The sequence below is a fragment of the Rhinolophus ferrumequinum genome, chromosome 8, assembly GCF_004115265.2.
Source record: "Rhinolophus ferrumequinum isolate MPI-CBG mRhiFer1 chromosome 8, mRhiFer1_v1.p, whole genome shotgun sequence".
Classification (NCBI taxonomy): domain Eukaryota; kingdom Metazoa; phylum Chordata; class Mammalia; order Chiroptera; family Rhinolophidae; genus Rhinolophus; species Rhinolophus ferrumequinum.
In genome coordinates this window covers 92,388,508-92,403,060 of record NC_046291.1, presented here as the reverse complement: position 1 = coordinate 92,403,060, position 14,553 = coordinate 92,388,508, and the positions used below count along the sequence as shown (strand labels likewise).

Below are 14,553 nucleotides of genomic sequence, written 5' to 3'. Positions count from 1 at the left end.
AGGCGAGCCCAGCTTTCTTACAGCATCGCTCCAGGGCTTGCATACCAGGTCTCTGCTTGCTTTGCACTTGCTGATATTCCAAAGCAGCCACAAGGCCAATCCTGGGGTCACTGTGGGAGACATAGACTCCACGTTGGTGGGGGAGGAGCAGTAAGGAATCTATGGCCAGTTTTAATCCAACACACACGGGGCCTTGTTTGATCTGCTTCTTGGGCTTGTATTGGGCCCAGAAAGAAAAGGTTCTGTTGGTTTTTCCAGTTTTCTTGTATCATGGATACCTTCTTTAGTTCAACATATGAGCTATTAAGGAACTGGAGATATTTTGTTTGGACTGAAAATTGGAATGAAGGGCAATAACTGTGTTTATGTACTTAGAGATCTTTCTTGTGCGGTAGGGAACAGTTCCAGGGCATGGACATGACTGGAAAGCAGAAGCCCTTGAAGGAAGGATTGCCATGTGAGATCGTGAGGGTCTTGAATTCCCTCCTGTTGCCAGCCTGCTGCATTGTTAGAAGCAGTAAAACAGAAGATGGGAAATCATGTGCTAGGGGCTTTGAGGGAGGGTTTTCCTCACTGAGTGGCTTGGCTTACATGATTTCTATTGGTGTCAGAAGTCTCTGATTAAAGACCATTGTGCTTTCTGTGCTGAGAGGAGGGCTGGGGTGGGGTGATGTTACAGAGGGAAAGAAGTGCTGTGCTCAGACTGGAAGAGTTACCATGTATAGAGTTTTAATTTTATTTGATTTGTAAGTTCAGATTTACCTGATAGAACCCCTGAGAGTTGGGATTTACTGTTGGTGTGAAGAACATTTTTATGTAACCCAGTGTTAGGGAGGTGCTGCGTATTGAAGACAGGTTTCCTGTGGGTCTTCTTGGGTGAGAATCAAAGGAATTGAGAGGAGAAATTGAAGTAAGAAATAAGTGTACAATTGTTCCAGCAGCTGTAGATTAAATGGTCAGCTTGTTCAATGTGTCTAATGAAAAAGAATGTGGTACTTTTCCTGTGTCATGAGTTTTGCCCTGCCGCAAACATGATTTTGAGATCTCTTGATTTTATAACAATATACAAGCCCAAATGGTGCTGTTGTCAGCGTAGAGTACTGTGTCAATAACTGGTCAGAACACAAGCCTATTTCCTTTTCTCCTTCCGTCACTCTTTTCTTTGGTGGGGGGAGGAGGTGGCAGGGGCTGTTGCTCATCCTGTTGCAAAGCAAGCGGCCTGCTGAGCAAGAAGTTGGATGGAGGTGCTGCACGCCTTTGACTTTGATTAACATTACAGGCTGGTCACTTGGGTCAGCAGTGTTTCTAGGGAGCCCGCCCCATTTCCAGCACTTAGGTTTTTGGAAAACTAGGATAAGGCGGTTAAGTACCTACAGTGATTCAGACACAGAGTGGTGGGAGGCTTTTGGTGGGAAGCAAAATTTAAGCCACAAATAAATATGCTAGCTAAAGCAGAAGGTTGCTTTCTTGATTGGCACACTTACAAGCTGGAAGATTGTGAAAAACATCAACCCACCAACTGTATACCTCATTGGTTCTTTGCTTTGGGCTTCAGTGTTCTTTCTGATAAAAATAATAATTATGTTATTCTGATGTGGTTGCCAAGCATTCCGGATTCTCACTCCACTTGTGATTATAAATGATTCTGCAGTGTGAACTGCTTTGTCTTTGATTTACTGTTCCATTGTATTTGAGTGTTACGTTATCTGTGCTGATTTGTCGTTCTCTTCTCTTTTCAGAATGGACTGCTGAATTATGAAGTATTCCAGACCCAATAGTAGAACATCACTCTGCCACTCACCCCTTTATCTTCTACTGGTTATTTAAATTGGACTTTTAATATCCTACCAGCTGCTCTTCAGACACACATGGTGCATTGTTGCCATTCCCCGGATTGCATCTTTGAAACACAGGCTCTTGGGAACCTTCGGCGAACAAAGAGGCATCCTCCCGGGCACGTTTACTGGGAGGGTGTCACCCTGACTGCCCTCTAGCTTTGGCTGGATCTGGATTTGAATTCCACCATGGAGCCTCGCATGGAGTCCTGCCTGGCGCAGGTGTTGCAGAAGGATGTGGGGAAACGACTGCAGGTTGGCCAAGAACTTATAGACTATTTCTCAGATAAACAGAAGTCTGCTGACCTTGAGCATGACCAGACCATGTTAGATAAACTTGTGGATGGACTTGCTACCTCTTGGGTGAACTCTAGCAATTACAAGGTAAGCTGTGCTTCAGAATGCACTCTGATAGGTGGCTGGGTTGCTTAGTTGGATCAGAATTGGTCCTTAGAAAGAAAATCCTTTGTGAGCAATCCACTTGATTCCTTGGTTTCCTATAAGACACTCAGTCAGGTTGTGGCTTTTGGACATTTCATTATACAGCGAGTAGATTTTTGTTGGAGATAAAAAAGTCCTTACCGTGAGCACTTTGAGCGAAGGCCAAGTGAACAGATAAAGAGAAGCTTTTGTGTTGGAAAAGTTTACAGGCATTTACAGCCTTAAAGTTAAAAGTGAATATTGTGTCTTACAGCGAATGGGTCATAAGACCTTGGTGAGTGGCCCTTCAAGAATAAGAAAAGTCCTCACTGGTTTTCTCTGGGGGGTGAAATTGGCAATAGGATGTGAAGCATTTTACCGTCAGGTCACTGTTTTCAAGTTGGCCCAGATACCTGGCCAGAAATAGTAGGGGTTTCCGAGGACTCTGCTGTGACCTGTGTGTGACGGCCTGGAGGATGTACTCAGGCTCTAAAGAGCAAGGCCGTGGCCGGATGCAGGCGGGGACGCATGACCCAAATGAGCTGTAAAGGTTGATCACACACCATTCAAGGACCGAGTTTTCATGAATAAAACCTAAACTGGGCTTGAAGTACAGAATTGTCATTCTCTATCTTTTTGCACACACACTTTTTTAGTTTGCCAAGATGGTGGCGCCTTTGGATGAATTGAGGTGCCAATAGGTGCTATAGACATTGTGAAAGGGGCTGACAGAAACAGAATCTTCTATGTTTTTTTCATTGACACAGTCTTCTGAGATTGATTTGGACTTGGAAACTGGTGCTTACAGGATTCCTTTGTTTGCTCTAGTATAGAGTCTAGTATAGACTCTATTTTCCAAATACATGAGACCTTGGTCTTGTCTAAGAGTCAGTAGGCTTTAGATTTATTATGGGTATTACCTGGGATCCTAATATTTCACTTACAACTGCTTATAAAATTTATCCTGTCATTAGAAGCTGGGCTTAAATTCCATTTCATTAGTCTATTTATTCATTTGGCTGCAGTTAACAAGTGCTTCTTACGCGCCTGGCATTAGTGCTGGATGACAGGAGTGATAGAGTAGTCGTTACATTTTTGAGGGCTAGGTCACCTTGTCTGTGTTTGAATCACGGCTCCACCATCCTTTCTGTGTGCGCGTTAGGAAGCATCTGGCTGAGACTAACTGAAAACTGACAGTTGACTTAAAGTTTCTGTGAGGAGATTGCATCATTTCCTTTAAGAATTCGAGGAGTGCGCAGTAGTTAAGGCAATGCCCAGGGAAGAAGAACGTCTGATTGTGTCTTTACTTGAGAGTAAACCTTTCCTCTCAAGAGACATTTTTACATCACAATGGCTGCGTATCTACCTTAGCCTAGCATCACTAGAAAATGGACAGGTGTCCATTTTCGACTGTCAACCTCCTGTTTTAAGAAGGGGTCCAGCATCTTTTGAATGAAGCATGTGGCCATGTGAAGGAGGGGAAAATACTGGAACAATGTCAGATTCCTATTAGGAAGGAGGAGGTTAGGGCAGGGATCTAGGTAACATGGATCTTAAATAAGTAACCGACAGAGTCCACTACACTGAGTGAGCTTTCTTAACCTCTCCAAGCTTATTGCCTCATCTGTAATGTTGGGATAGTCGAGTTACTGTAAGCACCAAATGAGAGTGAAAATAAAGTTATCATATGCCTGCCACATAGTAAACGCTCAGACGTCAGCAGCTGTTACCAAGACTTGGTTCTTGTCTTCAAGGGGCCCGTAGTTTGGTTGGGGGTCCAGCATTGATAAATAAGCCAGTGGTCATAGTATGTGAAATAATAGACACACATAGAATTCAATGGGAAGACAAGAAGAAAGTAATAACACTGCTAGAGGAATCCAAGCTTTTGAAGATTGCATAGTTTTTTCTGAATAGCATTTGTGGAGTCACAAAGGAGTGAAAGATTAAGACTGACCTTTGTGAAGTAATTTCTAAGAAAGACAGCTTGGTAGGAAAGTCAGGAACATGGAGTTTGCTCCTCACTCTCATGTAATCATGGACGAGGCACTTTACCTGTCTGTGCAGTGCAGGTGATTGACCAGATAACCTCTGGGGAGGCCTGAAGCTCTAATATCTTACATGACTTCCTACAGATGGCTGTGCTGGCAGGGCCATGTTTTGTGGGTCTCATCTCACACAGCGCTACGGGCGAAACCGATGAGGAAAAAGGGGAAGTAATTTTGGACTTCTAAAGCAATAGTACTTGGGTGTTGTTATTCCTTTTCTTCACAGGGAATGTAGATGAATGCCCACATAATGTCTTATTTAAAAAAGTGTTTGCTGGGGCTTGAATCCTTTTACATTTGAGTATTTCTTAACATGGTAAACAAATTTGGTATTTGGTACTGATTGCAGTTTAGTAGCTACCATTTCTTGCTTACTTACTATATTTTAGGGATTTTGTTTCATCACGTTTAATGTTTGTAACACCCCTGCCAGGTAGATGGTGGTACCTAATTTTATACATGAGGAAACTGCAGTTATCCAGAGTTATGAGATAATTTCTACTAGTGATTATGGAACTGGGGTTTAAATATAGGTCTCTCTAATTTCCAAGCCCATGCTCCTTTATAAGAATGGGGGTTAGCAAACTTTCTTAAAGGCCATATAGCAAATATATTAAGCTTGGTGGGCCATATGGACTTGCAAATATTCAACTAGTTTGGACTATTATAGTGCAAAAGCGCCCACAGATAACACATAAATGAATGGGTATGGCTGTGTTCCAATAAGATTTAATTTACACAAACAGGTGGGGCCATTTTGGCCCACGGACCGTAATTTGCTAGCTCCTGAACAAAACACTGAGAACCTACTATATGTAAGTACTTTTTTTTCAGTGGTGGGAAGCATTCGTGATTCTTACGGGAAGAGAGTAGGCCTTATAATTTGCATGTAATTTAGGTTAAATGGAACGCAGTTTGTTTTTGGAGCATCTTGTATGATATTTCCGGAAAACCTGCCTGTTTTAGGTCTCACGCAGGCCCACAGTATGCATTCTGTTATCTACCATGACCATCTCCTGTGAGCTGGCTTTGGGCTTGCTTGGGTAATAGAAGTCGTCTCGGGGACTGAGGAATTGGTTATTGAAATAATGCCCTCACACATCCAGAATACCACAGGGCTGCTCTGTGAGGGTGCTTTGTACCCCCCAGCTGGTGCTGGAAGGATTTAATAAGTTTTCTGCATTGTCAGAGTGACCACGGGAGCCTTCTTTTCTAGATTACTCAGACATTAAAAATAAAGAAACAACAACCCAAACAATTGACTATGGCTGCCCTCATTGATCTGCTCTCCCCGTCTTGTTTTTCTTGATTAAAATGTGAAGAAAGGGGAGTAGATTCCTGCATATACTTTCAGGCGGTTTGTTTTTTTCCCCTCCACCCTCATCTTTAGGCGAGAAGGGATGAAAGGTACGGCTGCCTGAGCCGGAGCAGCTGCGGGGAGTCCAGGGGAGACTTATGCTTTCCCAGTGAATCTTCACAATTTTTATTCGGCAACCGGTGCACTTCCATGCAGTCTCTCGGATGCGCGCAGTGCAAACACACACATGTAGTGGGCTCAGGGGAACAAAGCACCTACTGGGGACCAGGTACTTTTTGTGAATATAGTTCCACAGTCTTTGCAGTTCCCAAATCCCCAAAGCTCTGAAAACCTAGGCATTTTCACTTGTCATTTGGCCTGCAGTGAACTCACATGGAACTACTTACAGTCTTTATTTACTTGCTTACGGCATGTTTCACTGCAAAAATATTAGTATGTTTGATTGTGGGTTGCTGTCCCAGATTCTATTCAAGGAGCTATACATTTCTATTTCTATAACTGTGTGCACTCTTTTACCTTTATAAAACCTGCAAAATTATGTATTCCAAAGTACATCTGGCCTTCAGTGTTTTGGACAAGTAATTATGGACCTCTATTTAATGTTGTAGGATAATAGCAATAGCCCAGATGGTTATGGGACATTTACTGTGTACTAGCAGAAAATGTGCTAAATATGTGTTCATTTTTAACTTGTAATTACCATATGAGGTAGATATTGTAATCCTCATTTTTACAAATGAGACTGATGCTCAAATAAATCTAGTGATTTGTTCAAGGTAACAGAGGTAGTAAAGGTTATTGGTACTTGAACCCAGGTGTTTTTATGCAACCAAAGTTAATTAAACACCTGTGACGTGGCCAGCTATACTGGGGGCTAGGATTCCAGTGGGGAAAGCTAAGCCAGGTCCTGGTCACCACAGTGTACGGTCACTGCCTGGGCAGCGTGGCTCTGTCTGAATCTAGTATGTGTGGACTGTATCCCTGTGCACTGTTGTCTCAAGGCCCGTGCCATGCTGCCTTGTATTTGAAATTTGTAGGTTCCCTATTCGCCTAGGGCTTCCTTTGTCTCTGCCCTCGTGGTCTTGATCGTCTAATTGGGGTGACAGGTAAACAGAAGAGAGGACAATGCACAGTGTAGGATAGGAAATAATAACTATTAAAGTGCATCACAGGAGTGACGATAAATGGTGTGGTGTGGAGAACAACACGTTAGGGTGTGCTTAGTTTGGAGCAGGCTTGAGGGAGGTGGAATTAAATACAGGGCCACTCAGAATCCAAAGGAATGAGTCGCAAAGGGTTCCGAGAAGCCTCTCTTCCTTTCTTAGTTCTTCCTTTGTGGGCACCAGTGTCTGTGAAGATTTAGTCTCTCCTTAAGCTTCTGTGCGGAGCACGGGGTTAGCCCTGCCCTGGATGAGTGGGCAGGGGGGGCAGGTGCCGACAGGTGGGAGGGTCCTCGCGGTCCCTGACCTGTCTCCACATCCGGGGCTTTCACTGGGGTTTTTATTTTCCCGTGTCCTTGAGAGGAGGGACGGAATAGATGATTGGATTCAGATTAAGTGACTTCTGTTTCCTTTTCTGGCAGTGGGCTTGGTACTGCCATCAAATGATGAGTTCATGCTTCCCAAATTTTCCCTGCAGGGTTGTCCTGTTGGTTGCAAAGGGTGAAATTTTCTGGGTATGATTTTAAAAGGCAGGTGCCTGTCTTGTAAGTGGAAAAACCACTGTGAGCAGTACTAAGCAAAAGCAAAACTTCAGGAAAAGTTATTTCAAGAAAATTTATGTGGATGGTCAAATAAAAACGGTGTCGTTGATGTATGTAATCAATGGCATTTCTTTCTACATATGTGGTTGGTTACTCATATATAGGTGCAGCAGAGTAGATTGGAAATAATTCAGATTTGAGTAGGAACAGTCTGGATTCCTCTCCTGGCTCTGCCACTTAGACTTTTGAGCAGGTAACGTTCCTCATCTGGAAACTGGGTCTGGTGGTCATTACGTCGGGTTTCTACGAGTTGTCGCTGAGCTGTGCAGGCACTGCTTAGTATGTAGCCTGTGGTCGGTGAAAGGAAGATGGTGAAGCTGCTATGTAGCTACTGGGCCGGATGATACAAAATCTGTGGCAGGTTAACTTTCCTTGGGACTGAGGCTGCATGCGCCTGGGAACAGGGGCTGCCGATCCTTTGGAACAAGATGTGAATCCTTGAGCGGTGCACCGTTGATAAAGTCCCTGAGCCGAGCCGCAGCTGGCTGAGAATTCTAAGGGTGACGTTAAACCTCAGGTAAAAGCCCATCCTTTGATTGAGGACCCCTGTTTTAGGAGGGTTTCACTTGTTCTTTTTATTTTTAACACTTATACTTTGCCTTGTTTCAGAAAACTAAAATTTAAATAAGGATACATATAATACGCGTAGAAGAAATGATAAATGGAATATCAAAGCAAAAAAGAAAAACAGCAGGGGTGAAAACATGGAGCCCACAGAGGGGCTGATGCGTACGTGATAGCTGGTGTTTACTAACAGCTGATATTTATTAAGTGCTTGCTGTGTGCCTGAAACCATGGAGCATCTCCCATTCACTGCCCCATTTAATCATGATGTAGGTCCTGTGGTTATTCCCATTCTGCAGCCGGGGAAACTGCCTAAGAGAAGTGAAGAAACTGCCAAGGTTTTCTAACCGGGAAGGGTGAGAGGCAGGATGCTAATCGGGGTAGTCTGACTTTACAGCACACATCGGAATCAATACGCTATACTACTTTCTTCGTAATGTTACAGCACTGTGAATAAGTTCCTTGTCGGTGCGTCTTGAAGAGTGTAACGATACCTCCCAGTTAACAGTGAGTGCTTTAGGAGACTAGATCTTGAGTGAGAAATAAGCAACTAATTTTGTACTTTAATAAAAAAACCAAAAATTTGTACGATCGATGTATGTAAAAAGTTATTTGACTGGTCCTTGTAGAATCATGCCCATATATACTTTTTAAATTTTTCACTTTGGAAAATATTTGACCTACAGGAAAGTTTCAAAACGCAGTACAAAAAAGTACTATTTCCAGTAGCCAAGATATGGAAACAACCTAAGTGTCCATGAATGGATGAATGGATAAGAAAATATATGAATATATACAATGAAATATTCGGCCATAGAAAAGAAGGAAATCTTGCCATATGTGAGAACATGGATGAACCTTGAGAGCATTGTGCTAAGTGAAATAAGACACAGAAATGCAAATACTGTATGATCTCACATGTATGTGGAATCCAAAAACAAAGACGCAAACAAAAAACAAACCCTAACTCCCCATAAACCATAGATACAGAGGACAGATCGGTGGTTGCCAGGGGTGACAGACATGGATGAAGATGGTCAAAGGGTGCAGACTTGCAGTTATTATAAGTTATGAAGATGTGATGTACAGCATGGAGACAATAGTACGACTGTATTGCATATTTGAAAGTTCCCATTACAAAAAAAAAACTTCTGTAGCTTTGTATGGTGATGGATATGAACTAGACTTACTATGGTGATCATTTTGCAATATATACAAATATTGAATCATTACATCGTACACCTGAAACTAATATAATGTCGTGTGTCAATTATACTTCAAAAAAAGTGCAAAGAATTTTCATGTGTCACCCAGAAACTAATACTTTACTACTTCTTTGTTTTATCATTCTCTTTATATGCATGTTATTATAATTTGTGAACTGTTTGAGAGTAAATTATATTAGGTTGGTGCAAAAGTAATTGCAGTGTAAAAGGTTAAAAATAATTGCAAAAACCGCAATTTCTTTTGCACCACCCTAATAGACACAGTGCTCCGTTGCTCCCAAATATTTGTGTGTTTCCTGAAAACAGGGACATTCCTTATGTAATCCTAGTACAGCTGTCCGAATCAGTGTTAGGATTGATAGAGTACTAATAGCTAATCTATGAACCTTACTCACTTTTCACCTAATGTTCTTTATAGCAAAAGGAAAAACAAAGTTTCTGGTCCTCCATCCAATCCAATCACAGGTTGCATTTAGTTTTCATTTGTATAGTCTTTAACCCAGAGTAGTTCGTCAGCCTTAACTTGTCTTTTTTGATTTAATACTTTTGAAGAGTACAGGCCATTTATTTTGGATCGCCCTTAATTTGAACTTGTTTGATGTTTCTCATGATTGGATGAAGGTTGTGCATTTTGGCGAGAATACTTCAGAGGTGATATGTCCTCAGTGCATCATATCAGGAGGCACATGGTGTCTCCTTGTCTTACCTGGTGAAAGAGGTGTTTGCCAGGTTGCTTCAAAAAGTTGCTATTTTTGTCCTTTTATAATTAATAGGTATCTGTGGGGAGATACTTTGACACCTACTAGTTTTAGCATCTATTGATGATTCTTGCCTAAAATAACTATTAATATGTTGGCTGCCAAAGGGTGACTTAATTTTTCCATTATTTCTTCTTCTTTTATTAGTTGACTCCATATATTTGAAGTATATCCTGTGTCTATTTGTGTAGCAGGAGTTAAGTATATATTTTGATGGTTATCCCAAAAAAGAACTGTGAAGAAAGAAAAAGAAATGTTTTAAAATAGTCTTATTTAAGTACATTTATATTTGTAAGGAATTTAAGGCAATCTGATAATTTGTGAACATAAAATAACATGATGAAGTTTGGTTTGGATTCTGGGCTTCCTAGCAGCCAAAGTAGAATGGAGAAATGGTCAGCTATAAGTTTTTATAACAATTGTGAAAGGCAAATAATAGCAAAATGTCTTCCTGGATTTAGCAGGATATTAGATACTTTGCAGGAAGGGAAAAATGCAGAGCATGGTAAATGGATGAAACAGAAGACAGTACTGAGTGAAACTCAGGTTACTCAGCTGCTCTATTCCTGTAGACAAGTCACTAGCTTGAGCTTTGGACTAAGGGGGAAATTGTAAGACGGCATCCCGGATAAAAAGAAAACCAAGAGCTGGCAGGACCCCACTGAGTTATCTTTTTAACAGGTTAGGTAGAGGAAGAATCTGTGACAAGGGGCATGGCAAAGAATCCAGAGAATTGGATAAAAAGTGGCTTGAAATACAGAATGGGAGGTCAACCTGGAGGAATTTTCTGGCTACAGCAGCTTTTTACATGGGATTTGGGGTAAGAGCAAAGATGGGTGTCCACTGTGGACCAGATAGATGGGTTTACAGATAGGGAGGAAGTGCCTTGTGCCAGGTTTGATGACTGGCAGGAATTGTGTGTTTAATCATTCTTAAAGGCTCTGTGGAAGAGATGGCCTTCAGGACTGTTCAGGATGAGGGAAGAGATGGCTTAGCAAGCTCCACACAGGAACACGTTGCCGGCCTCACTCGTAGATGTAGTGTTCTGAGAAAAGCGGCTAGTCCCGCGCCAGTGAGGCTGAGCCAGTGGAGGAGCCTGGAGGGCTGGTGGGTAATAGGAACTGATGTGGGGGAAGTGGCAGCCATTGAAGGGCCCCTGGGAGCGCAAGCACAGCATGGGTGCTACAGACTGCCTGAGGAGTTAGGGGTCAGATGAAGGTCGTGTGGACTAGGACCAAGGGCAATGGGGGAGAAGCAAATTGGAGTAATGACATTAGGGAGGAGGGCCGGGTGGGTGTTTTTAGTATGTTGGGATGTATGAAGGACTGGGGTGGATTTCTTCAAGATTTCAGGCTTCACCATACATTTTATTTGTTGTGAGTGGCTGTGTGAAAAAGGTGTCTGTGTCAGAATCTTTTCCTGCATGATCCATTTGGGTGTTGTTTTGCTTGATTTGGAGTAGGCATTAAAAAAAAAAAAGCCAAATAATTTTGAGGAACATTTAGAAAAATAACCGTGGAGAAATTTTTGTCTTTGACTTCTTAACCATGGCTGAGGGTCCTAAGCCTTACGTGCTTTGTGATTTATATACATATCATGGGGACAGCCTTTCTCAAACACATTTTTTGAGGCTGCCTACTTGAAATATGTTTGCAAATGCTGATTTGAAAAATAATTTTTTTATTACAGTAAAAGTGATATGCATATGCTGTACAAACAACCTTTGACAACACAGTTATAATGAAAAATTGAAAACTGCTCATGGTTTTTTGCTAGGAGGTAAGTATTTTGTTTAGATGGAGAGAATATGTAAGACTCATGCTACACATGCTATTGTGTTAGCTGTCTTTTTTTTTTTTTTTTACATTAAATGTATGTCGTGATAATTTTTCCAAGCCAGTAGATGAGGTCACTTATGAGTTAATATAATTTTAATGTATTATTTTCTTCTGTGACTAGTTAGCCATTATTTTTTGTCCACACCTCATTGCTAACATCTAGGCAGTTCCTAGATTTTTGGTCGTAAGCACCACTGCACTGACCATCCTAGAACACACGTGTTTATGCCCTCTGTGTGTCTCTGCTGAAAGTCTGAAAGGTTGAATTGATTGATGGTCAGAGTGGGTCTGGTTGCCCATCTGTCGGTCGTGTGTGTTAGCATTTCTTTTGTAGGTTTCCTTCTGCATGGGCAAAAGTTGTCTCTCTTGCTAGAAGCAGTGTTGAAGAGTACTTCTTCTGCTTTTAACCTTTCAAATAAGAGCAAACCTTAGGATGGTATTAAGTAAATAATTTTATCTTTGTTAATCCCATCTCCCCCGTAAATGATTGCTGAAAATAGGTTTTGCCTGGGCTGTAATGAAATAGTAACAGGAGGAGGAAAATCGTGATACCTTGACAGAGTCCACTTTGAAATGGATTAAAGAAGTTGGGTCTCTGTTGTTATTTAATCCCATTAGCTTTATTTTTATTTATTTATTTTTTAACACAGAATGAGAACAATACCGAGTTATCTCCTGAGAGAGCTGTGAGGAACAAAACCTTCATAATCCATTCCTTTGGAATGTTCCTTTCTTTTTTCCAAGTGCTTTCGCAGCCGCTGTTAACCTAAATGTCAGATTATCTTAATCGGCCTAAGATGGCAGATGCTGAATAATGTTCAGTAGATAGTAATTTTGGTTCTTTTGGGCAGTGAGGGATCTTTGTTGGGTGTGGGGTATTATTTGGTTCTTCACAGGATTCTAGCCCAACTCAGAATGTTTAAAATAAAAAAGCTCTGTGAAGAAAAATGACTTACAACCTTCCTGATCGTGGTAAGCAAGTCAGATGGGCTTTGTGCTAAACAGGAACTCAGTTCAAATCACTTGAAGCTGAAATGGGCATTACTGGGTGATCACTGGCCAGGGTGGTGGTTGAGATTACTGTGCAGACAGTGCTGGGGTGCCTGGCGGGGGCAGGGGACTTCTGTGTGGCAGGTGCCTCCCTCTTGGACACAGGCTGCTTTTCAGTGTCGCACTCCTGTCTTCTGTGACCCTGGCTCACCACCATAGGAAAGAATCTCTTTTCCCAGCTTCGAGTAAGACAACCACAAATTCCAAAAGAAATCCTCCAACCGCTCACGCGTTCATTGTGGCCAGGAAGGTATTGCAGTGCAAGAGAGCGGTGGTCCCTCCGCTCAGAAAACCTCATGCCAAGCGATGGAGTAGGGGGATCCTCCCCTAAAAAAAAGAAGGCATGGCTGGGGGGCAGGTGGCCCCGCTGTGACCACTGGGGGAACTAGGAATGTCGTGGAACATGTTTGAGATAGTTTGAGGGGCTGCAGTGGGAGGCTCAGGTGTTTGGATCAGAGGCCCGGGTTTACGTCACAGGCCCTCTGCTTACTACCTGTGTGGACTTAGGTGCGCGCTGACCCTCTCTGCCTCCTGTGGGAGGACTGAGCGACCCGAGACGGCCATGGGTTCCACAGCGCTGGGCATAGAGTGGTCTCTGTGTGTGTACCTTACCTCACTTCTTTTCTCTTCTCGTGATCCTAGATTACTGGGACTTGCAGCTCGTCCTCAAGTGAGCTTTTCTATTTTTCCCAACCCCTTTACATGAAGAATCTAGCTTTAGTGATTATTATACTAGTTTTTGGAATCCTAGTACCAAAATGCCAGTATTTTTATGGATATAATGCCATCCTTTGTGTTTTAGTAATTTGAAATCCGAATCATTTATGTCTGATGTACGCAGAGTTCATGCTGCTTTAGCATTTTAGATGTGCACTTGCCACTTGCCCGTCCTGTTTAAAACCATTCCTGGGTATCTTGTTATAACTGAGGAAGTGGGAATTAAAACTAGTGAGGTTGAGCCTCTTACGTTTATTCATCACTTGTATTTTTCCGAGAGCTGGATTGAGCCCTTTACTTCTCTTAGCGCTCCCAAGTGGAGTAGTTTTAAAATTAGGAGGCAAGAGAATTAGGAGGAGGCTGTGGTAGGGGCGTAGGAAACGGAGAGCCTCATGCCCAGCCCTTCCCTGCATCGGGGCCACTTGCTGTTAGCAGGGCTGCAGTCCCTGCTCTTCTTTTCCAGATCTGTTTTCTCAGGGCCGGACCTTTCTCCACAGCGATAACATTTTAGCCAGAATCAGCCTTCCTGCTCAGTCAGGCTACTTTGGGAGAAGTATGTTCAGAGCAGGTGGGTGAAAGCCAGTGCTTTTCACAGAAGTATTGCTTGTGGGTTAATTCCATGCCATCATCCCAGCCCCAAGGGGCCATCCTGGAGGACAGTGTTTGGGACCCTGTGCAAATCTTCCTGTAAGGTGAATGAGGAGGATTTAGATTACAGGTGGATGAGATGTGTGCACGGTGGTCAGGTGCGTACACACCAAGGACAGCTGGCCAGAGGTGGACCTTTTATTGTTATTTGTTAATGCTTATTAAGCATAGTTTCGTTCAAGAAAACTGTATATACGTCATTTATGGATTGGTGTATGCAGGGGGTTATCTGCTGCTTTATCGTTTATGCTTGAACTCTATGCCCATCAACCCATAAATGATTCAGACTTCACGTTTTTAAAATACAAAAGAATGGCATTATACCCATAAAAACACTGGCCTTTGGTACTAGAATTCCAAGGAAAAAGT

At 42.4% G+C, this 14,553-nt stretch overlaps 1 protein-coding gene across 38 annotated transcripts in view; it reads left to right on the top strand.

Annotated features, from left to right (window-relative positions):
* The window catches only part of CLASP1 (cytoplasmic linker associated protein 1), a 246,530-nt gene that overhangs the window by 29,827 nt on the left and 202,150 nt on the right, over positions 1-14,553 (top strand). For all 38 annotated transcript variants that reach the window (XM_033111629.1, XM_033111635.1, XM_033111608.1 and 35 more), the window contains exon 2: positions 1,740-2,219. In XM_033111629.1, coding sequence (XP_032967520.1) covers positions 2,025-2,219 — 195 coding nt within the window. In that variant the 5' untranslated portion in view covers positions 1,740-2,024. The remainder of the gene's footprint in view (positions 1-1,739; positions 2,220-14,553) is intronic.